Here is a 23,164-nt window from a genome sequence, read left to right as displayed (position 1 = left end):
AGTTTACTTCTCTGTCTGCTCGTATGAATGTAACACATAATAAGAAAGTGTTTCACCGCTGTGCAAATGCACTTTGGATCTCATAATTTATATGTATAAATATTTACCATCTGAAAGGACTAAATATTAATTGAAACAAATGACAATAAAATACAAAGTAATCTCTTCAGTAATCAAAATACTTTTTGAATGTAACTTTATTCTAATTACCAATTATTTAAATTGTAACTGTAGTGGAATAGTTACTTATATTTTAAATACCTAATCTTGTTACATGTATTCTACTCCCCAACACTGCACTTAGGTAACACAGAAACAGTCACGCCAACTTAAAAGCATTGCATCTCACCATGTCTGTTTGAGACAAAACACAAAAAGGCAACAAAAACACTTAAGATCTCCCAGCTAAAATGTGAGATTTTGGTGTGCAGCAACCAGAAGTGAACAAGCTGACCCGGAAACTGTGCTATCTAGAGTTGCACAGAGAGAACGTCCAGGCTCTTCACTGCTTTATTAAAGCTTCTCCAGCCAGGAAAAACAGCGCAATCGGTGCAAAAGGTTTGTGCTTTTAGCCTAAATATCTTTTTTTTCCTTTTGCTAACACCGAGGTGTCGTTACTGCATTGTACGACAGATAAGTGCTTGACATGCGGCGATTTGTCGTCTTTGATCTACCACAGGTTGCAAAAAGCCAAAAAGTAAATTGCATTGTGTGAATGCATTGTATAAAAGGTTTGTGCGTGCTTTCGCTATAGCGCTGTTATAAAGCAGTTGGGTCTGTAGATGTTGTGAAAATACACAGTCGTGCGACAGCATTTCGCCAAAGACGTTTTTTGTGCACAGCATGATTGCAGGAAGTGTCGTTGTTTTTCAAGGGGGCCGGACAAAGGTGCTATTCTTCATAAACAAACACACGTATATAACCACAAACATGTCGTAATAGATCAGTTTCGCTTTGATAAAATTTTACCGATTTTGCATTTTTGGGGTTTGCAGAATATGGCCTCATTCCTTATGAAAATATAACAGGCTGCCATTTTTGTTTTGTTTTTCTTTTGTCTGATTTCTTTGGTTTAACTGTACAGAATGAGTTGGAGGTTTTGGGAGTCTCTCCGATCAGTGGATGTAAAGACAAATGCATTACACGTAATGCAGCTGCAGTAGGGGAAAGCTGAAAAGTTTTGTGACTGTTGTGTGTTGATCTAAAGAGGCTTCAGGTTTTTTGTAGTGTGGTGTGTGGTTTAACAGATCTATTTGTCAGGGTGGGTGAGAAACTGGACCAAGAGCTGTTGTGTTATATTTACAACACAAAATTCTTCTTCAAAACAAAGCAAAGACCAGGCAACGGTTTCCTACGACTCGCGGGCAGAAACGAGGAATCTATGGCGTCATGTTATATAACCAGAAATTACATTTGAAAAAAGCCTCCGAATTCATGATCTTGAAAAAGACTGGGTGTAATTTCATGTTATGGAAAAAATTGTATGTTCATTTTAAATATTTGAAAATATATTTGTGTGAATTCCCCTTCAAAAATTTCTGGTAATGAAATTCAAGTTTTTATTATTAAAGTGGTGGATTTCAGGTCTCAAAATTCTTGTTGACGATTCCATAGCTGGACATGATGGCGCCAGGTTGTTTACCGGCTTGCAGTCATGGCCAACGTGACTTATCTATGTTAACGCTATTTTTTATCTTTATCATTGGCTTTATTTCTCGCACGGTTTGCTGTGTTCTGGTCTATGATCGCTTGGCTCTTTTAAATTTGACTGTTAAATTTGATGTAGACTGTTTGATACGCGATCCCAGTGTCAACTGGTGGTTCCCTTCTCATGCTGCGCCGGTCACGCTGACGCAAGTCTGCCACCTGCCTGGGTGTATGTGCTTGCGGAGGAAACGGCGAAGGAGGCGTCGAAAGCGGGCTGGACGATTAGTGAGGTCGAAGAAGTTGCAAAGGATTACTTTCTTCTCATCTGTGGCCTCAGTGCGGGATGGTGTTGAAGTGCTGCCGACTCTGAGGGGTTCATATTTGGTGCCTGTATATCCAACTTCATCTGGATCAGGGTGGCGACCATCGCGGACCGTGGTTTCGAGGTGGCGGCATGAAGGCCGCGGTGCTAACCTAAACAACCTACGTACCCTGGGTAGCGGTAGGTCGGGAAATACATATGTGACTTCTCATCTTTCGTCTGACTCTATCTCTGTGACAATGGCTTTGATCAATGCAAGATCTCTCTCTAACAAGTCTTTTATACTGAACGATCTTTTTCTCTCTCAGAAATTGGATTTTTTATTTGTTACGGAGACTTGGCTCAGCAACGGCGACATGGCTCCTATTTCAGAACTTTTACCTCCCGACTGTAGTTATTTTAGCTCACCTAGGGCAGTCGGTAGGGGTGGGGGCCTTGCAGTTATTTTTAAAAACAAGTTCAAATGCAGGCTTCTGTCCACCGAGGCGTTTTTTACATTTGAAGCTCAGCTTATTATGCTGAATTCATTTAAATCTGTGTTATGTGCCCTCATCTACAGACCACCGTCATATAACAAAGATTTTATAAATGAGTTCTCAGATTTTTTATCTGCTATTATTCCTTGCTCAGATAACATTTTAATTTTGGGGGATTTTAATATTCACGTGTGTTGTCCTTCGAGACCACTGGTCAAAGAGTTTGTTAATTTATTAGATTCTTTTGGTTTATTTCAGAGTGTTGCTGGCCCTACACATATATGTGGTCATACCCTTGATCTGGTTTTATCTCTGGGTTTTTCTATCTGCAGTGTGCAAATTGCACATCAGACCACAAGACTGTTATTTTTAACCCACATTTTTCATGCAGTGATCAAGTTAATGATGGCCCTGTTGCTGTCACATCTCGTTTTATCACTCCCTCTACTGCTAGTAGTTTTTCAGCTGCTTTTAATGTTTCTCCACTGAAATCACTGCTGGAGTCTCCTTTTTCTGATATGGGGCCTGAGGATTTGGTCTCCCAGTTCAACTTGTCATGTTCTGGCATCTTAAACACTGTGGCTCCATTAAAAATTAGGAAGAAAAAAGTCAAGGCTCAGCCCTGGTTGAATAGTAATACCCGTGCTCTTAGGCAGGAGTGCAGGAAGGCTGAGCGAAAGTGGCTTAAAGATAAACTACAAGTGTCCTATGAAATTTTGAGAGACTGTTTGACTAAATTTCAAAGAGCAGTTAAATTAGCCAGATCAAGCTATTTTTCTAATATCATTTCAAAGAACTTTCATAATGCTAAAGTTCTCTTTTCTATTATTACATCATTTCTTCATCCAGTTGCCCTTACTCCCATCTCCCCTTCGGTGGACACATGTGAGCAGTTTCTAACATTTTTTACTGTTAAAAGTGCTGGTATACGCTCACAGATCTTACCTACTAGTAATGATCCTGTTACCTATCCTGTTCCGCAAAATCTATTGACCTGTTTTGTACCTGTGTCCCTGTCTCAACTCAAACATATAATTGCACATATGAAGCCTACTGGTTCTATGTGTGATGTTATTCCATCCACTTTGTTTAAAGAGGTGGTGGAATCAATTGGTCCAAGAGTGTTATCGATTATTAACAGTAGCCTGACCACTGGTATTGTTCCCAACTGCTTTAAGCATGCTGTTATTCAGCCTCTTCTTAAGAAAGCAACCTTGATTCATCTGATATGAACAGCTTTAGACCTATATCAAAATTGTCCTTTATGTCAAAAATATTAGAGAAGACGGTGCTTGCACAATTAAATGATTTTTTAGCCATCAATAATTTGCTCGATCAATTTCAGTCAGGCTTCAGAGCTGGTCATAGCACAGAGTCAGCTCTGTTGAGAGTTTTAAATGATATTTTATTAGGTGTGGATTCTGGTAGTCCTGTTGGTCTTCTGCTGCTGGATCTTAGTGCCGCTTTCGATACGGTTGATCATGACATACTTATCAATCGTGTAAGAGACCAGGTTGGTATTCAGGGGTTAGCCTTGGATTGAGTCTCCTCATATCTCAAGGGTAGAACGATTTCAGACAGTTTAGAGAACTGTTATTCATCAGTTGTTCCTTTAACATGTGGGGTTCCTCAGGGCTCCATTTTGGGACCCGTTTTATTCTCCCTCTACATGCTTCCGTTAGGAAAGATCTTTGAGAGGCATGGCATACACTATCATCTGTATGCTGATGACTCTCAAATTTACTTTCCTATTAAACATGGGAATCACCACTCTTTTGAGTCTCTGCATAAATGCATGGCCGATGTGAAGTGTTGGCTGGTAAACAACTTTCTTCAATTAAATGAGGATAAGTCAGAGTTTATTGTTTTTGGTCAAAGGGATGTGACTTAAATTTAGAAAGAAATTTGTCACTGCTTCCAGGGAAAAACTTCCCTATGTAAAAAACCTGGGTGTTATATTCGACTCTGAGCTCAGGTTTGATCGACAAATAAATGCTGTGGTTAAAAATAGTTTTTTCCATCTTAGAACTATGGCAAGGTTGAAGCCCATCCTTTCTTTTGATGATTTGGAGAAGGTTGTGCATGCCTTTGTGTCCTCTCGATTGGACTATTGTAATGCTTTGTATCTGGGTGTGAGTCAGGCCTCTCTCTCTAGCCTGCAGCTGGTCCAAATTTCAGCTGCTAGGCTTTTAACTGGAACCAGGAAAAGAGACCATATCACCCCAGTTTTGATTTCACTACATTGGTTACCGATCCAATACAGAATCAAGTACAAAGTGTTGATGTATGTGTTTAAGGCTCTTCATGGTCTTGCACCTGAGTACATCTCTGCCTTAATAAGTTTGAATCAACCTTCAAGGTCTCTCCGCTCTAGTGATCAGCTGTGTCTGTCAGTTCCTCGATCTCAGCCTAAAAACTAAAGGTGATAGAGCTTTTGCGGTGGCAGCCCCTAGACTTTGGAATGAGTTTCCATTGGTCATAAAGTCATCTCCGTCTCTATTCTCTTTCCAGGGTGCCTTAAAAGCGTATTTATTTTCCCTAGCTTTTAATTAATTGCATTATAATTTGTACTAGGTAGATTTTATCTTATTCGTTGTTTTATAGGTTTTAAATGTTTTTTGCATTCTTAAGCTGTATTAATGTGATTTTATTTATTTTTTATTACTCCATGTACAGCACTTTGGTACCCAGTGTGGTTTTTGAAAGTGCTTTATAAATAAAATTGAGTTGAGTTGAGTTGAGTTGTTGTTGAATACGAGTTGAAAAATCATGTGGCAAAATTTGAGGATGACATCCGGGAATACAAGGAAGAGCAAACAAGTGTTGTTGATGTAATCCATCTCTCACGTGGACAATCGCAAAGCGATGGAAACAGCTCAAAAGTAATTTTAAACAACATTGTGAAAAATAAAATGGTATACTTTAGGGATACTTATATGTTTCATTAAAGTGTTTTGAAGAAAAGATCAACTTAATCATAAAATGGGACCCTTCTAACAGCAAGTTTCATCAAGAACCTTTAATTTCATAATCCTATGAGCGAAGGACATTTTCCTGTGGAAACGAATAATCAAACTACCTCATTTAACTGCAGTCTGAAAAAAGAAAATTGTAGTCGAGAAGTATTAATTAAAAAATCTTAAAAGAAAAAGATTGCGTGTGTAATACACACACACACACACACTATATATATATATATATATTCTCTCTGCCTTCAGAGAACAACAGTGTGCATTTAATCATTAGCCTACATCCAAGGTAATATGAATCGTGTAGATATCTACCTCATGTTGTTACTGTAAATAAGTGAAATAATACAGACCTATGGCTGACTGAAACAACAGTCGCCTTTACCCGTTATATTGTATGTCTTGGCTGTTTGATAATATTTTTATAGTTATTATAATTATATTTCACTTTCTCTTGCACATTTGTACTTGTGTTGAATGAAAATGTAGAGAATTTTGAATGTAAAACATGCATTCTGTTCCTAATTATTTACATCAGTCTGGATTGCTTGAGGTAACATGCCATCTCGCTTTTTAATATTTGTATCAACATTCTGGAGAGTCTAAACTCATATGTAGATTTGTAGACTACTGATGATTTGTCAGTGCCTTATGTATTATGTTTATTGTCAGGCAGACCATGTTCATGACAATACAAATCCGGGCTCCGATATACTTTAGAGAAGTGTTCTGTAATATGTGCATTTGCATTGTACCCCTTACTAAAATTAGACAGCAGTATTCTATTATAGTTTATTTTGTTTTGCATGTGTGAAAGATCAAAAGTGATCATTACATAAGTCATTTAACCTTAAAGGTGCAGTATGTAAGATTCAGAAACCCTTGTTATTAATGACACCTGTTGCCGTTTAGTGAACTGCAGCCAGCTGCCTGTTGCTCGTGCTCACGGGACGCGAGTGTGCGAGCATCAGCCAAAACAATGACGTAACGTACAGAGACTGAACGTGATCCACCAGCTTCATGCTGAAAAATGAGGTAGCATAATTAAAATTACACAGTTATGATTGTTTTATTACAAACTTTGAGAATAAACTAAAACTACTTATCAGCTAACATAGCATACCGATACCACATATACAGCTACATACTACCGAATTATACAAGACAGTTTACTGTTGCACTATTGTATGTTTTATATGTCATATGTTTTACTACGAATAAGAAACCAGCGTATTTGATTAAATTGATCCTTTATATCTGACTTTTAGAATAAAAAGAAGATCGTTTAAATTATTTGAAAGTTTCGAAGCAAGGTAGCTTTCAATATGTCAGCGTTAGCAGGCAAGATCAAGTTATCTAAAATTACACAGATCAATCCTTATGGCACTGTATTTCACATGCTTTGCAGTTTTGTAAGCTTACCTGTCCAATAAGAAGAATGCCAATTCAAGGTCGGTTTTGTTCCCCAAATCTGAACGAAGGTCCCTCCAGGAATCAAATGCCCTGCCGATGTTCACTCTAGTTTTCGCTCTACCATGATCACGTTCCCGCTTAGCCAGGTGAGATTCAGTAGATACATGTTTTTGTTTTTGTTTTGCTTACTCAGTCGGAGTTTGTGTAGGAGTCAATGTTGTGCTGGGACCGGACATTTGCTGGATTCCATCTCTAAGATAACGTTACCTAGTGTTGCAGTTTGTTGTCACTGTTGAATAGCGGAAGAGAAGCTATTACTGTCTGAGGCAAGGCTCTCGGGAGTGTGCATAAATGCCACATCCTTTGGATTTTTCTGGCAAAAATGACCCACTCCCTTCATATGAAAATCAGTGTAGAGGCTTTAATAAGCAACCTAGGAAATCTGGGAAGGGCTAATTTTTTAAGTGGTATTACAAGCCATTCACACATTGGCAAAAAAGTGGGAATATTACATGATAATTGTTACATATTGCACCTTTAAATATCTGAAAATGTATTTTTCTTTACTCACGTTTTCTTTTAAGCATTAACACACACACACACAAAATATATTAATACTAATAGAGGCCTATAAACTATTCTTTGTCATTTCCTGTAGCTATTATTAATCAGGTATTATTATATTAATTTCCTATACACTCAATTTGTGCATATACCAGTAAATAAATTAATTAATAAAATAATTCATGGTAATGCATGAGCATATTGATCTGTTACATGTGACATCGCTGTATGCTCATACTACCTTTTTGACCAAAATTCCATTTACTTTCAGACAGTGTGCTGCGCGGGATGCGACAAAAGCCAGCAAAAGTTTTGTTTCTATTTATAAATCTTGAAAAAGTGATACTGCTGTTTACTTACCAGAGACAACATTTTATTTTTCTTTCATTAAAGTGTTATCTCTCAGGTGACATAGCTTAATGTCACCCAAGTCAATCAGCGATGAATGGGGAAAACAGAGATTCTCTGCTTTTAGACATTTCAGTTATCTGTGTATCAAATGCAGTATATATGTTCATTCATGTATATAAATTCATAACACCCAGACTATTGTATGTCATGATTGTAGCACATTATAATAATAATAAAAGCACTATAATATCAATTTACAGTATTTTTTTATGTGTATATACAAATGTTGGTCAATAAACAACACATAAGTTTATGAAGCACAGACTTTATTCACACCGCCAGACTACAATGTAAACAGTAGTCATAAATGCTGCCTCATTCACTTTATTTTCAAGTATTAAAAATGAACAGCAAATATTTAAATACTCAGAAAATACTCTTTTTTTATTTTTTTTTATATAAACTTTTTCAAGATCATGAATTCAGAGGCTTTTTCAAATTCAAGTTTTGGTGATATAAAAATGACACCATAGAAACCCTCCTCCAAGGACACTGGGTGGAATATACGGGCGAAGGTAAACAAAATGTTAGACCTCTTACAGTACCACAAAACAACAACATCCAATGACAGAACATCAACAATGATTCAAAATTAGACATGGCACACAAGGGGATTTAAATAAGCAGGGAAACAAACAAGAGGCAGGTGCCGCTCGCAGCTGACAGTTGTCATGATCAGCGTTCCCATGGAAACAATCAGGGTTACCATGGGAAGGCTGATTTCGCATGCCAGCGGCACCTGAAACACATAAGGACCAAACGTAAACATGCTTTCACAATAAACAGACTGGGGATGATGATGCCACGACCCTCGTCAGACAACTACTCAACCTGGCAAGGTGACAGGACCATGACATTACCGGAGGGCGCACGGCGGCAACTCGCACATAGCGGTAAACAAACACCGGACCCATGCCCAGACAAAGCATGAACACAAAACACAAGACATACAGGAGACGATAATGTCATGGTCCTCGTCAGACAAAACCCAATCTGACAGGTTGACAGACCCATGACATCACCGGAGAGCGCACGGTGGTAACACGTGCATGGTGGTCCCAAACAACTGGACCTGTGCTCTCACACAAAGGGGATACACAAAACTCTGAGGCAGGCTGATACTGCCACAGTAATGTCAGGCAGAACCCCAACCTGACAAGGTGACCCCTGCCAAAAAAGGGATTCCTCCTGGCGTCTCAACGGGAACATCAAAAAGAAAAAAAGACAGACAGCACAAACACTTTCCAAAGAACAGGAAACATCAAAGAAAGGGAAGGGAGGGAAACCAGGAAGAGATTTTGAGGAAACGGGCAGGGTCTGGCGGCCTGGGAGGAAGCCTCAGGGCAGAGGCGACACAGGACTGTGTGATAACTGTTGGGTAGGAGGCAGAGAAATGGGCAGCAACTGCTGGACAGGGTTCAGGGGGGAGCGGCTCAGACGTGGATGCTGATATTAACCCACAAACGCTGGTTGGCTAAGAGAGGTTTATGAGTTGTACTCTGCAGTTTCTTGATACATTTTCTGGCTGTGGTCACAATAAGGTGTCCTAAATATTGATGTTTACACAACTTGTTTGTTGGACTGGAGTCAGATTTGAGTCACAGTTGTGAGGGCTTATTGCCTAATATTAGAATTCTTGGCACTTCACTTGAGCTGATGATAACTCGAATGATATTTTAATAGATAAAAAAAAACAATAGCAACCATAGTTTCTGCCAAAAAGTCAGTTACAACTGTTATTATTAGTGCATTAAAACTGTTGTAACTTGATTCTTGCCACCAGTCTTAAAAAGGGGGGAAAATAAATTAAATGTAACAATTTACAATAAGGTTGTAATTGTTAACATTAATGCTTTAGTTCATTATTATCTCATGAGCAATAGTGCTGTTCAAGAAACTAGTTAAGAATAATAAATAAAAAACAATTCTCTGCAAGTGAAAATACTTCCAAAAGAATCCGTAGCATTATGTAGAACTCCGTTATCTGCACTGCCCAATTCTCTGTTTTGATTTAGCAGTGTTTTTTACACATTTTTCAAGACGTGAACAAATTGCTCTCATTCACTTTCTTTGATTCCGTGGTGAATGATTACCTTTTTTACGAATCAGTTGAGTCAGTGATTGAAGGAATTACTCATAAACAAAGCTCATTTGTCGCCACCTACTGGTGTTAATATGCGATCTCCAGAAATGATTCCTGAATTAAAGGTGTACTTAGTAACTTTGTTCATGTCCTCCTGGACAGTGACAGCTAGTGGTGTGGATGCATCATCAACAATCAATAGTTTTCAGTTACAGATGCCATTGTAGAAATTCACTATTCACAATCAGCCATGATTAATTTAATCCAAGAGTGAAAGTGACCAATAACAAGACGGTTACTGACATTTAAACAAGTAGTATTCAGCTGGTCATGTGATTCTAAAATGGCAACCCCCATGAGGGCACCCCTGCCCCATGTAGAAAAAAACAGCTTTAATAAGGTTACTGATATGACTAGATGTAAGTGGTCATGATTTCATACAAATGTTAAAACATTACAATTAAATTCTTTAGAAGTAAAACTTTTTTAATGGGAAAAAATACTGAGTGCACCTTTAATCAGTGAATGAAGTCAAAATGAACGATGAATCAAATTCCCCACCACCCTTGGCAAGTCACGAACACGGAGAAGTGGAGTGATACAAACAGTAAAGTGTCCCAGTGCTGTTATATTGAATATCAAATTCGATAACATTAACTTACAATGAACTGTTTTATATAACTGTAGTAACTGTTATTTTTGCAGCAACTACATCTACAGTATATTGGAAAGAATAATAATAATTAAGTTGCCTTTTATGCTTGGAGCACTGTACAGCAATTTGGAAATGCCTTAAATGTGTAGGGGAGAAAAAAACATGGTTAGTAGGTCTGAATGAATGATTTCATTTAAATCAACTCATTCGTCATCCTGTGTGCATTTTAAACCACAAACCCAGTAAAACAAAATTCCCACATTTATTTAAAGATTGATGATTGTATGTTATATTCCAAATTCCTCCTATTCGAGGTGTATTTATTGGCACTAATAAAACTGCGACTGTCAATAAGCCAATAAGAATTTGAAGTATGCTTGAGTGGTTTTTATTGGAATGATTTACATTCCTCCATGGATACTGTATTACAAGCCTCTTTGTATTATATTGTATTAGTGTGGATATGTTTAGTTAAATTCCAATTACTAGTGATGCAAACCAAAATAAACGTGATTTATTTTGCTGTTAATAGTAACGCAAACTTAACTCAGAACTGTGTCAGACCCTGTGAACCCCTAAAATGCCTAACAATCAGATATACACCTAAAGAGAGGTTTTGTTATAACTAAATGCATGCATGTATGTGTTTTTAACAAGAGTTATTAAATATGTGTTTGGATTTGACACTTACTCTCTTTTTATTATAAGGATGGCAGAGCCTCGATTCAATAATCCATATTTCTGGCCACCACCTCCCTCTATGCCTTCTCAAGTGAGTATTGTTTTTAAGGGTTGCCTGATCTAGGGTTCTTCAGTGGGGGAAATATATTTGGAATGGTCACTTTGACAAAATAACCAGTTTGAAAATGGATGTTTTCTTTAATCATTTCACTAAAATACACCACAAATCGCACACCGAAACCTTAAAGGTTCCCCCAAACTTACCCCCATGTTCTCTTCACATGTTCACTTGGTAGAGTGTCCTCCAACATAACAAATTACTTTTACAGCTTGATAACCTGGTGCTTATCGACAAGATCAAAGAGCAGCTGATGGCGGAAAAGATCAGACCTCCGCATTTGCCACCCACCACTCTCCCCTCTCAGCAGACTCTGCTGGTGGCCTCAGTGCCATCAGATGGCGGGCAACATGTGATGTCCATCCCCAGACTGCAGCAGGTGCCAGGTCTTCAGGCTCACAACTCCTCTCAGCCTGACATCGCCTTGCATGCTCGCCCAGCATCCAGCACCATTTCAGGTATTGATTGTCCTGCAGGACATTATCATGAAGAACTTCATTTTAAAGTCAACACGAAATCAAAATTGACACTATTTAATTTCTTAACATACAGTTTACATGCAAATGTTATTCCAAATTTTTGGTTATTGTTGTAATCATTAATCATGTAATAACATATTAAAAATGTAATAACTTCGGCAACACATTTTCTTTTTCGTTGACGTAACCTAGGCTGCACGGGCTATTGGATAATGTTAACCAATTACCAAATAACTGTTCAGGCATTGTTTTAGCAAACTTGCATTCAAGTTTGTCTACATTACATTTACATTTATTCATTTGGCAGACGCTTTTATCCAAAGCGACTTACAAAAGAGGAAGAACATCAGCGAATCATCTTAGGGAGACAGTGGTACAAAAAGTGCCATATTACAAAGTTTCACTATCATCATAATAGTATACAAAACAGATTTAAGTGCAACAAGAAATGTAAATATATATAATTTATTTTTTTTTTTTTTTTTTTATTGACCGGTTAAGTGCTTTTGGAAAAGATGTGTTTTTAGCCGTTTTTTGAAGATAGAGAGTGAGTTAGCTTCCCGGATTGAGTTGGGAAGGTCATTCCACCACCGTGGTATGATGAAACTGAAAGTCCGGGAAAGTGTTTTGGTGCCTCTTTGTTTTGGTACGACAAGGCGACGTTCCTTAGCCGACCGCAGGCTTCTGGTGGGAACGTAGCTCTGCATAAATGTTTTAAGGTATGCTGGAGCAGACCCAGTGACTGTTTTATATGCCAGCATCAGGGCCTTGAATTTAAAACGGGCATGAACCGGCAGCCAGTGGAGAGAGACAAAGAGTGGTGTAACATGTGCTCTCTTAGGTTCATTAAAGACCAGGCGTGCTGCTGCATTCTGGATCATTTGGAGAGGTCTAATAGCACATGCAGGAAGGCCTGCAATGAGAGCGTTATAGTAGTCCAGTCTAGTTATGACAAGGGACTGAGCGAGCAGTTGTGTGGCATGTACAGAGAGGAAGGGTCTTATCTTCCTGATATTGTAGAGTGTAAATCTACAAGATCTTGCAGTTTTTGAAATGTGGTCTGTGAAATTTAACTCATCATCAATGGTTACCCCTAGATTTCTGACCGTTTTGGAAGGCGAAACTGTAGTTGGACCCAGCTGCACGGTGATGTTGTGTTCAACAGCAGGGTTGGCTGGAAAGACAAGGAGTTCGGTCTTGGCAGGGTTGAGTTGAAGGTGGTGTTCCTTCATCCAGGCCGAGATGTCTGCCAGACAGGCAGCGATTCGAACGGTCACTGTGGTGTTGTTGGGCTGGAAAGACAAATAGAGTTGCGTGTCATCAGCGTAGCAGTGGTAAGAGAAACCATGTAACTGGATGATGGGTCCCAGTGATGTTGTGTATATGGAGAAGAGAAGTGGCCCAAGCACTGATCCCTGAGGTACCCCAGTAAGTAACTTGTGTGGCTTGGATACTTCCCCTCTCCATGCTACCTCAAAGGACCTTTCTGAGAGATAAGAGTTGAACCAGTCAAGCACAGTTCCAGTGATACCCAGTTTAGAGAGGGTTGGGAGTAGGATCTGATGGTTGACTGTGTCAAAGGCAGCATTCTGTAATGGAATGCCCATATACCCATATTATGTTCTAATTAAGTCTTGCCCTAACTTTTTTGCTGGTTTTACTTGGAAATATATAATATTACAGAAGTAAAATGGGTTACAAACAGGGTTTCATGTTGACTTAGATCATGTTTAATGTCAAGAAGATTTGCATGTAATGCTTCACTGTAATGTATTGTACATTATTTTAAAGCAAGCCTTTTATGTACACATTTTCCTGTTTATGCCTTGTCCCAGACACAGATTTTAAATGTTAAAATATGAAAATCCATAAAGAAATACAAATTGTTTTATATTTAAACTACGATAATCTAAACAAAAAGTGAAAGTAACATGTGAAAATGTTGTCTGTTAATTAAAAAATTATAATTTAGGTTGCCGTGCATTTGTGGCATCATACCCACCCAAATGATTTTGGCCTGATAAAACTGTATCAAAAGTTGATGTACTTGTTAACTAAGTTGACAAAATTTTCCCTTTAGAGCATGCTTGAAATTAAATAAGAGACAAGAGATAATTGATGAAAACAAAGAAAATTCAGTATATTAGAATATTTTATGGGCGTCATGTCCAATCACGCTGTAATCCGGGCGAAGTCTGAAAAAGTGTGAAAACATTGTTTAATTGTGGGTATTTAGGATATCTGAAATATTAGCTATGAAATTAGCCATAGCAAGTCAAATGAGTCTTCCTTTTTTTTTTTATTCCTCCACAGATACCATTAAACACAATTTAGAATTTGAGATGTAGGAGAAATGACACTGGTGGAAATTTTCTTGACTTTCAGGAATGCATGTATTTACAGCTGTGGCCAAAAGCATTGGCAGAGACATAAAGTTTGTGGTTTGGAACGTTTTCTGCTTATTTTGTTGTGGTGTTGATTCAGATTGTTTCTAGATAACAGCTTCATTGGCCCAAAAAAATGAACATTATCACAAAAACCCAAATTTCACAGTTTTTTGGCCCTGGCACAAAATGACCAGCTAACATCATTTCACTAATCGTATCAGCAGCACAGTGAAATAGTCAGGTGAAATCACTCTATCATTCTGATTGGATTATAAGAGCAGACTGTTTGCTATAAAAGGAGGGAAGAAGTGCTTTCAATCATTGTGTTCTTGTTCACAATGTTTACCTCTAAAGAAAGACGTGCAGCCATCATCGCTTTGTATTAAAATGGCCTCACATGCAAGGAAATTGCTGCAAAGAATATTGCACCTGAAAGAACCATTTACCGGATCATAAAGAACTTCAAGGAGAGAGGTTCAACTGCAGTGAAGAAGGCTTCAGGACGTCCCAGAGTGTCCAGCAAGCGACAGGACCATCTCCTCCTCCGGAGTCGGCTATGGAATCGTGTCACCACCAGTGCAAAAATGTCGGCAACAATTTCATTATCAGCATGTGTGGCAGGGTGGAGGGCTGCCCAAACACCCATGACACAGGACTCATGGTAGCGTTCACCTTTTCTTCTCCGGACTATTAATTTTCCAGATGTCCCAAACAGTCGGAAGGGGGCTTCAACAGAGAGAATAACTTTGCACCAGTCTTCTGCTGTCCCCTGCAGTCGACCTTTAAACCTCAGAGGCTTGATTAGCCTAATACGGGACCGGGTGTGTATGATCACGACCTGGCCCCGCCCTCCGCCTTGCCACACATGCTGATTTGTTATGGTTTATTTACTTGCGACTGAAATTATCTGACTGCCTGCGGTGTCTTTCTTTCAGTGTCTGTTTGAGTGAGGGCGAAGCTTATGTTGCTCTGTGAGGATTATTACAAAATCTCTGCACCTTGTTACGGTGTTTTTGGGCTGGTTTTAGTCATCTGCTGTAAGTAACGATTGCATTTCCAATATTCTGTTTGTTTCATGAGGCAATAAAGGAAACATGGCAAAAACAACTATCATTTTTGCTTATTACTTCATGAAACATAAACAGAATTTGGGAAATAGCACAATGTTACTTACATCTCAGCATTCCAAGCACAATCTGAAACGGCACATTTAATAAGTTATAGAGTGGAACTGTCACAGATGAGCGCTGCAGCAAGCGTCCGTGAATGAGATGCGCACTAGCACATGCACGCACATTCATAACACACACAAACCACCCCTGTACTCGCAGTCCAACTGCTGCCACTAATAATACATCATGTATACAGAGATTAGGGTTTGTTTTGTGTTTTGTTGTTAAATATTCGTTACATGCAAATGATCGCATCATTTTGGTTTAATGCATTATAACAGCTGTTTGTTCATTCAAGTTCATTATTCTCTCTCTGTGAGCGAGTCACCAGGATCACCAGAAACACCTATTAAATGGGCACCAAAATGTATGCAAATGCATTAGTATTTATTTATCATTGAAATCAGCATACATCTGTAATATAGGTACATTTATGGTTCATGTTACATTTGTCAAACCTTAAATAGCAGTCCAAATTCCAAGATTTTAAATTACAAGTATTTTAAAATAAGAAGCTTTTAATGAATTAGCAAGCAATTCCAGGGTGAAGGATGAAAAATTAAAACCATAATATATATATATATATATATATATATATATAGATAGATAGATAGATATGATAGATATATATATATATATATATATATATATAGATATATATGATATATATAGATATGAGAGAGAGAGAGAGAGAGAGAGAGAGAGATCAGTATCGGGCACAATGAGCTGTGAGTTAAATGTATCGGCCCAGAAATTCCATATCGGTGCATCCCTAACATTGTTAGTAGACAATTAAAAACAAAATGAAGAAACACCTATATATATATATATATATATATATGTATATGTATATGTATGTAATGCTAAATTGCTTTACTGACTGTAGTGACATGTATGTATGTATGTATGTATGTTCAGAGCTGAACATAGATGACAAGTCTACAGTGAAGTCAAAGGGATTATGGGAAGACTGGCATATGCGACAAGCAGTGGACCAATCCAACAGAGTGAACCATCGCTCAGGTAGAAGACAAACACAGATTTGATATTTATTTTCCATGTCCAATAGATAAATTGTATTAACCTTCTTGTACTTTCGAAAACAGGTCTTATGCTGTCATCCCGCACAGACACCCACAACACCTCTGAGGCGTTAACGCCCACCACCCCAACATCCAGCAGTCAGAATCGCTTGGGTGGAGCACCTTCCTTAAACACCATTTCCGGCCTGGCCAGTGGTCCTGTCATGGAGCAGGTTAAAAGTGGAGGCTTGGTGGGGATGCTGGGACCTCAGCCTAAAGCTCCACGTGGCCGCAAGAAGATTAAAGCAGAAAACAACACAGGCCCCCTTCTGGTGGTGCCCTACCCCCTTCTGGCCTCAGGTCCTGACCAGGCAGTTACCATCGCCAAAGAAGGAAAAACATACAGGTCTGAACCCACTGTTATTAATTAATTGGATAATTTATGACCTTTATTACACCATAAAATTCTAATGACTGATTTAAAAAAAAAATTCGAACAAGTCTTCCTTTGATTAGCCAAACAGATAGTCCCGTCCGAAACTCATACCATTGGTTGAGCCATTGGGTGCATTTACATGCACATTCTTTTACTGATTATTTCAAATCACATGTAACAACTGTTTTTTTTTTGCTTTGTCATATTTTTTTAATAAGCTTGATGTTTTGGGAGTAATCAGCATATTAGTATGCATGTAAATGGGCAAGTGTACATGTGTCGGGCTGGTCGGGCTGCTCAAACAAACCGCAATGTTTTCGTGCATTTTTTTCCAAGGAAAAAGCACTTTTTTGGGTAAATTAAACTATAAATTAGTGTTGTCGAAACTACCGGTTCGTTGGTACTAAAATAAAAAGATGTTTCTATAGTACCGAGCACCATATGTCAGGGTTCAGAAAGAAGAGGATTCAATTGCAGGGTAAACAACGGTTTATTGGGAAACAAACAAGCACGAGCCGGACAGGATAAGGTCCACAGACAATAACGGCCTCAAAGCGTAGACTAGGTCCATGTAACAATAACTCCCAGCCAAGAGCAGTCCACACAAGAGGTCAAGGATGGTGGCGAATGAGACTGGGGGAGCAACGGGCAGTGGTGGCAGGTGAGGCGCAGCAAAGGGGAAGGGAGATGACTGCTGGTAGGCCGGAGATGGCGGGGGAATAAGCTCTGTCCGGCAGCCTGGAAGACGGGGAGACTGGAGAGAAAAAAAAAAGAAAAAGGGAAAAGACTAAACTGTACACAGGGGATAGGGAAAAAATAAAGCAAAAACCTATTAACTATGCCAAGTTAATGTATAGGAAAAATACATCAAAATAATAAATTAAAAATAATAAATCAAATCAGGGCTGATAACAAACAGGGATCAAGACACAGCAAAAGAAAAGAAAAATAGGAAAAAACCTTGGAATCCAAAGCAAAATAAAGCTTGACTAGATAACTAGACTACCAAGAACAGCAAGATAAAAACCAACATGCAAAACACGATTTGGCAAGGGACAAAAAACACAAAGGGAATATAAAGAGAGGCTAATGAAGAGTGACGTGAGTGATGTGAGTGTAATGTTGAACTAACAAGGTAACAAGAGGGAGGGGCGACAACTGACAGTTGAATGCATGGAAAACAACACGTGCAGACACACATGGTGAACAAACACCACACGCGGGCGGACAAACAAGACAGCTAAGCCCTCCGGACGAACAACGACACAAACACAACTAGGCTGATCAAACAGGCGTCCTGACACCAACTTAATTTGTACCAGCATGCTGTTTGACTAACACACGACTGTTTTCAAATGCTCACACGCTTATTGAACACATGCTCTGTTAATCCTTTTACACTGAAATTGACAACTAATCAAATCAAATTTAATTGTGATATGTCGTAGTGTGATTTATTAAACTGCTAAAGGCTGCAATCTAATTCTGCATTCGAGCTGCAAGCTTTAAATTAATGTGTGAAAGTGACCACTGATGCACTGGAAACTCCACAGATTTGCATTGTATCAGATGACAAAGCAGAGCACTCATCCACTGTGAAGCACACTGTACATGCAGACTATATATTTATATAATTAAATCACAGTATTTGAGCTTTGACGATCACACTGGGCCATGTAGCCAACATAGATGTTTACCCATCAGAAGAAGTGAATTGTCCGTCAAAACCATGCATCAATATAAAAGCATGATTCAAAATTAAAGCTAGGCTCTTGAAATTGAAGAAATTGCAACAGAAATATATCACAACTGTAAAGTGAAATGTAATATTCCCTGTAGTAATAGTAATAATAATAATACATACTGATTCATAAATAATAATAATAATAAATAAGCAATACATCACAAGCAAGAGTGCAATTGTACTGAATAAAAGTTTGATAAAAAAGCAATGCAATGTTATATTGAAAGTAATTGTTCTATTTTTCACTTGTTAAAAGTGCAAAGGTTCTAAGAATTAATTTGATTGGACACTATTTTGATGATGAAATTAAATGTAACTTTAATACAAAACATAAAAAGAGATTTCAGTAGGGCCCTACTCAAAAACACTAAAGCAATGCATACTTAATTGAGAAACACTTGAAGGAAACATGCAAGTTCAATAGCAGGGTATTTTTGCTGTGGTATCGAGAACCACTTTAACTTTCACTGATATTGGTAACTACTAATACATTTTGATATTGTGACAACTCTACTACAAATAAATAAAATTAAACTGGGATAGGAGAAAGTATTTAAATTATTATAATTTTTTTTAATTACATGCTTCACCATTAATTGTAATAATTAAAAAAGACCTTTCCTTTCGCAGAATTTGTCTGTCAAATCAATAAATCAGACACAATGCAGAAAACACACAGACAGTAATGAAGGGGTGATGCTACAGTACTGTACATCCACAATAGAGCTTGCACAAACACACAGAGGTATGAATAGGTGGGACTAAAACAAGATACAATTACAAAAAGATACAATACAATTTTTATGAAATTTGTCAAATTAAATCAATAAATCAGCCACAATGCAGACCACACACACACAGAAATGAACAGGTGACATTACAGTACATCCACAATACAAAACACACCGCTCAAGCACACACACACACACACATGTTGGTGCGGCTATCATTATGAGGACTCTCCATAGATACAATTATTTTTATTCTGTACAAACTATTTATTCTGTCCCCTACCCCTATACCTAACCCTCACAGAAACCTTTTGGCATTTTTACAATAAAAAGAGAGAAAAAAAAGTGTGTTTATTATGTTTTTTTAAGCCATTTGAATTACAGGGACACTAGGGATGTCCTCATAAACCACATTTATAGCATAATACCCTCATAACTACTAGTGTATAACAAAATGTCCTCTTAAACCACCACTTTATCAAGTATGAACTTGAAAAAGTTTAGATCTTCACTGAATTGAATTGAGTTAATGAGGCATAAATACACTACACTACACAAGGGTTAAGAGTAGAATGTGGAATGAGGATGATGTTTATAAAGTAATTCCGTTTTTGTTTTTTATGCAGGTGTAAAGTGTGTCCGCTTACTTTCTTCAACAAGTCAGAGATGCAGATTCATTCCAAGTCCCACACGGAGACAAAACCCCATATGTGCCCTCACTGTTCCAAGTCCTTCGCCAATGCCTCATACCTAGCACAGCACTTACGTATTCACTTAGGCATCAAGCCTTACCACTGCTCCTATTGTGAGAACTCCTTCCGCCAGTTATCACACCTCCAACAGCATACCAGGTAAGGAGAACTCAAGAGTACGCAGCAAACCCTCTAGTACATGTCCATTGGAAACTATAGGACAATTTTAAAGTTGTAGTGTTAATATTCTGTATATGTGAATGTTTTTAAGGATTCATACTGGTGACAGACCATATAAATGTGCCCATCCTGGATGTGAAAAGTCATTCACACAACTCTCAAATCTACAGGTGAGGACAGCATTAGGATAGCTAGGGAATGAATATACTGGGAGGTAGATGTCCATAGGTAATGTAATGAACTAAACTTCTGGTTACTCTGCTAAGACACCTGTGTGAACTGACTTCATACATCCACTAAAAATATATTTAGCTTTGTAATGATATTTTGTTGTCTAATGCAAGGACATTCAGCCATTTTTAAGTTTGGCTTATGTGTCCAAATAATGTTTGGGGGCCACTGTATACAGTATAGTAGCCAGAATGTTTTATATCAAATTATGTGTTTGATTCTTCACAAGTGCTAAGCTTTCTATTCCTCAATTCCTTTTCCTGTACAGTCTCACCAGAGGCAACATAACAAAGACAAGCCATACAAATGTCCAAACTGCTATCGGGCTTACACGGACTCAGCCTCCTTACAGATCCATCTCTCTGCACATGCCATCAAAAATGCTAAATCTTACTGTTGCAGCATGTGCGGTCGTGCATACACATCAGTGAGTACAGACCACATTCGAGAGACATAGCAGAAACTGTTCCCTTGTCTTAAAAGCACAGTTCACCCAAAAATGACAGTTCTGTCATAATTTACTCACCCTGATGTTGTTCCATACCCATATTATCTTCTGTAGAACACAAAAAGAAATGTTAGGCAGAATGTCAGCCACAGTCACCATTCATGTGCATCTGCGTCTTTTTTTCAATACTTTGAAGTGAATGGTGACTGAGGCTAAAGGCCAAAGTAAACTGGGGTTGTCCATGTTGCTGATCGATCCACGCACAGTATGCGTAATGCACATTTTGTCATCTGCGCAGACTCGTACTCGTTTGTGCGCATTGTCAGTGCAAACACCTGCCAATGACAGTACTAAAATAGTATCACAAAGCAGTCATAGTCTACATTCTTCAAACGTGCTCATATTCGCTCAAAGTCAAAAAGGTATACTTTGAAATGCAACACGGTGGCTGATCCGATATATACTCGGGCCTTAACGTAGTTAAATGGGTTGAGAAACTTATGACATAATTTTCATTTTGGCTGAACTATCAATCCTACCTGGTATTATTACATTTCAAACGCATATTATAACACTATTATGTTTCCTGTCTTGTTTTTCAGGAGACGTACCTTATGAAGCACATGTCCAAACACACAGTGGTGGAGCATCTTGTCAGTCACCATTCCCCACAGAGAACAGAATCTCCAAGCATCCCTATACGTATTTCACTTATTTGAGCTTCCTCCTGCTTGTTATTTTTCCATTTAAAAGGTATATTGTGCACATGCTGGTCTTCCATTGAAAACAAAGGAAGAAAGTTGGTGCCCAGCACCATAGACCTCGGAGGACATTTGAGTCTTTCATTGTCTTTGCCCCTTCAACTGTTTAGTGAAACTAAGCATTCAGGTCACAGACTAGGCAACTGATGTCTGAACTGAATTGTCCATGGCAACAAGAACAGACTGCAGACTATATAAGGATTTGATTGAGTATTTCAAAACAGGAGATTAATTTTGATCATTTTAATATTTTGTTTCAAAGGTGTGTAAGGGAGACTTCCAAAGATAACCTTAAAGCACTTTTTCCGCCTTGTTGTTTTGGCTCAAAGTAGAATGAATATTCTCAGAATGGGAGCAAATTTCTCGCTTTTGGCAGCTATGAGGGTTCTACCATTTTTTTAGAAAGTAAGATGGCTGTTTGTTGGTTTTGTCTTCACTTTGCCTCCATGTCATTTTGTATTTTTTTATTTACAGGGTAGTGCGTTTTATTTTTCTATGGATGTGACACTTTAAGCTTCTTTTATGAGGAATATGAGGTCATAGTTGGAAATGTAAAGGAATTGTTGTGTGCCACGATGTGGCGTCTGTTAGTTGGAAAGGTCAATTTTCAAACTGAACTTGTGGCTAGCATTTAAAAGTGTCAATAAGACATGGCACTCTCTAAAATATGTACGTTTTTTGTGACAAGGACTTTATTGTGCAATGCCATGGGAATCTAGATTACGCCTCCCTTCCAACCACAGTATTAGAGGAAAAAGTGTCCTTTTTGTCATTGATTTATTTTTAATGGAATGGCAATGCCCATCATTGCAGCATGACAACACCCATTGAATGTGGTTATGTCGTGACATAGCAGAAGTGTTACATGGGATAATTGTCATTGAATCATACATGTTCAGAGTGTTACATATGCCCTCTAAAGCAGTATTTCCCAACCACTGTGCCGCGGCACACTAGATAGTCAGGTGTGTGGTTGAAATGTATCAGATTCCACAAAATAATTCAGGGCTGAGACTACTTTTTCAACCATTTTTCCTAACAGTGCGATTAAACTTTACAAGAGGTCGCATTAGTGCGACTACAAAGTTGGCTGACTCGCTGATTGTGTGCTGATGTTTTCTGTTCCGTATGAGAAATATGAAACGGCAAATGTTCCAAATGCAAAAGGAAACAGCTTTACCCGGATTAGTCAGCGCTGCTCAATGGATAGATCAGCACAGACGTGTATTTACATGCAGACCGGTCTCAACCGCTCAGCCAGATCATCAGAAACAGCTGTGAGAAGCACGGGCTGAGTCACAAATTCGGCATTGATTATTTGTTTAAAATCTCTATGAAAGCCCATAATGTGTTGATGATTAAACCAGTTTAAAATTGTATTAAACAGCATCAACATTCTAAACAGCATTGAAAATGAATAAAGGAGAAATCTGCACAATGAACAGAAAGAAATTGTAAGGTTTCAATCCACACATCACAGATATAAAAAAAAAATATATATATATATATATATATATATATATATATATAATATATCATGAA

The 23,164-nt window shown here is 38.2% G+C and overlaps 1 protein-coding gene across 2 annotated transcripts; it reads left to right on the top strand.

Annotated features, from left to right (window-relative positions):
• The first annotated feature begins 453 nt into the window (after positions 1-453).
• On the top strand, positions 454-23,128 carry LOC127629209 (zinc finger protein 362-like). Of its 2 annotated transcripts, none has more exons than XM_052106334.1 (9): positions 454-558; positions 11,249-11,312; positions 11,551-11,797; positions 16,296-16,400; positions 16,484-16,805; positions 19,937-20,161; positions 20,274-20,352; positions 20,682-20,840; positions 21,464-23,128. In XM_052106334.1, the coding sequence occupies exons 2-9, from the start codon at positions 11,250-11,252 to the stop codon at positions 21,578-21,580; spliced, it is 1,317 nt and encodes a 438-aa protein (XP_051962294.1). In that variant the 5' UTR covers positions 454-558; position 11,249; the 3' UTR covers positions 21,581-23,128. The 2 variants fall into 2 exon arrangements, with proteins under 2 accessions (XP_051962294.1, XP_051962295.1); XM_052106335.1 differs by lacking the exon at positions 454-558 and adding an exon at positions 7,806-8,317.
• Positions 23,129-23,164: the final 36 nt, after the last annotated feature.

This window comes from Xyrauchen texanus, chromosome 35 (assembly GCF_025860055.1).
Source record: "Xyrauchen texanus isolate HMW12.3.18 chromosome 35, RBS_HiC_50CHRs, whole genome shotgun sequence".
Taxonomy (NCBI): Eukaryota; Metazoa; Chordata; class Actinopteri; order Cypriniformes; family Catostomidae; genus Xyrauchen; species Xyrauchen texanus.
The sequence above is the reverse complement of the archived record's forward strand: the minus strand, read 5'-3'. Positions and strand labels throughout refer to the sequence as shown.

Bases quoted from the DNA above. Each gene is read 5' to 3' on its own strand.
- LOC127629209 (XM_052106334.1), top strand. From the start codon at position 11,250: ATGGCAGAGCCTCGATTCAATAATCCATATTTCTGGCCACCACCTCCC. The intron at 20,162-20,273 runs GTAAGGAGAACT...AATGTTTTTAAG, and splicing joins CACCTCCAACAGCATACCAG to GATTCATACTGGTGACAGAC. The intron at 20,353-20,681 runs GTGAGGACAGCA...TTTCCTGTACAG, and splicing joins CACAACTCTCAAATCTACAG to TCTCACCAGAGGCAACATAA.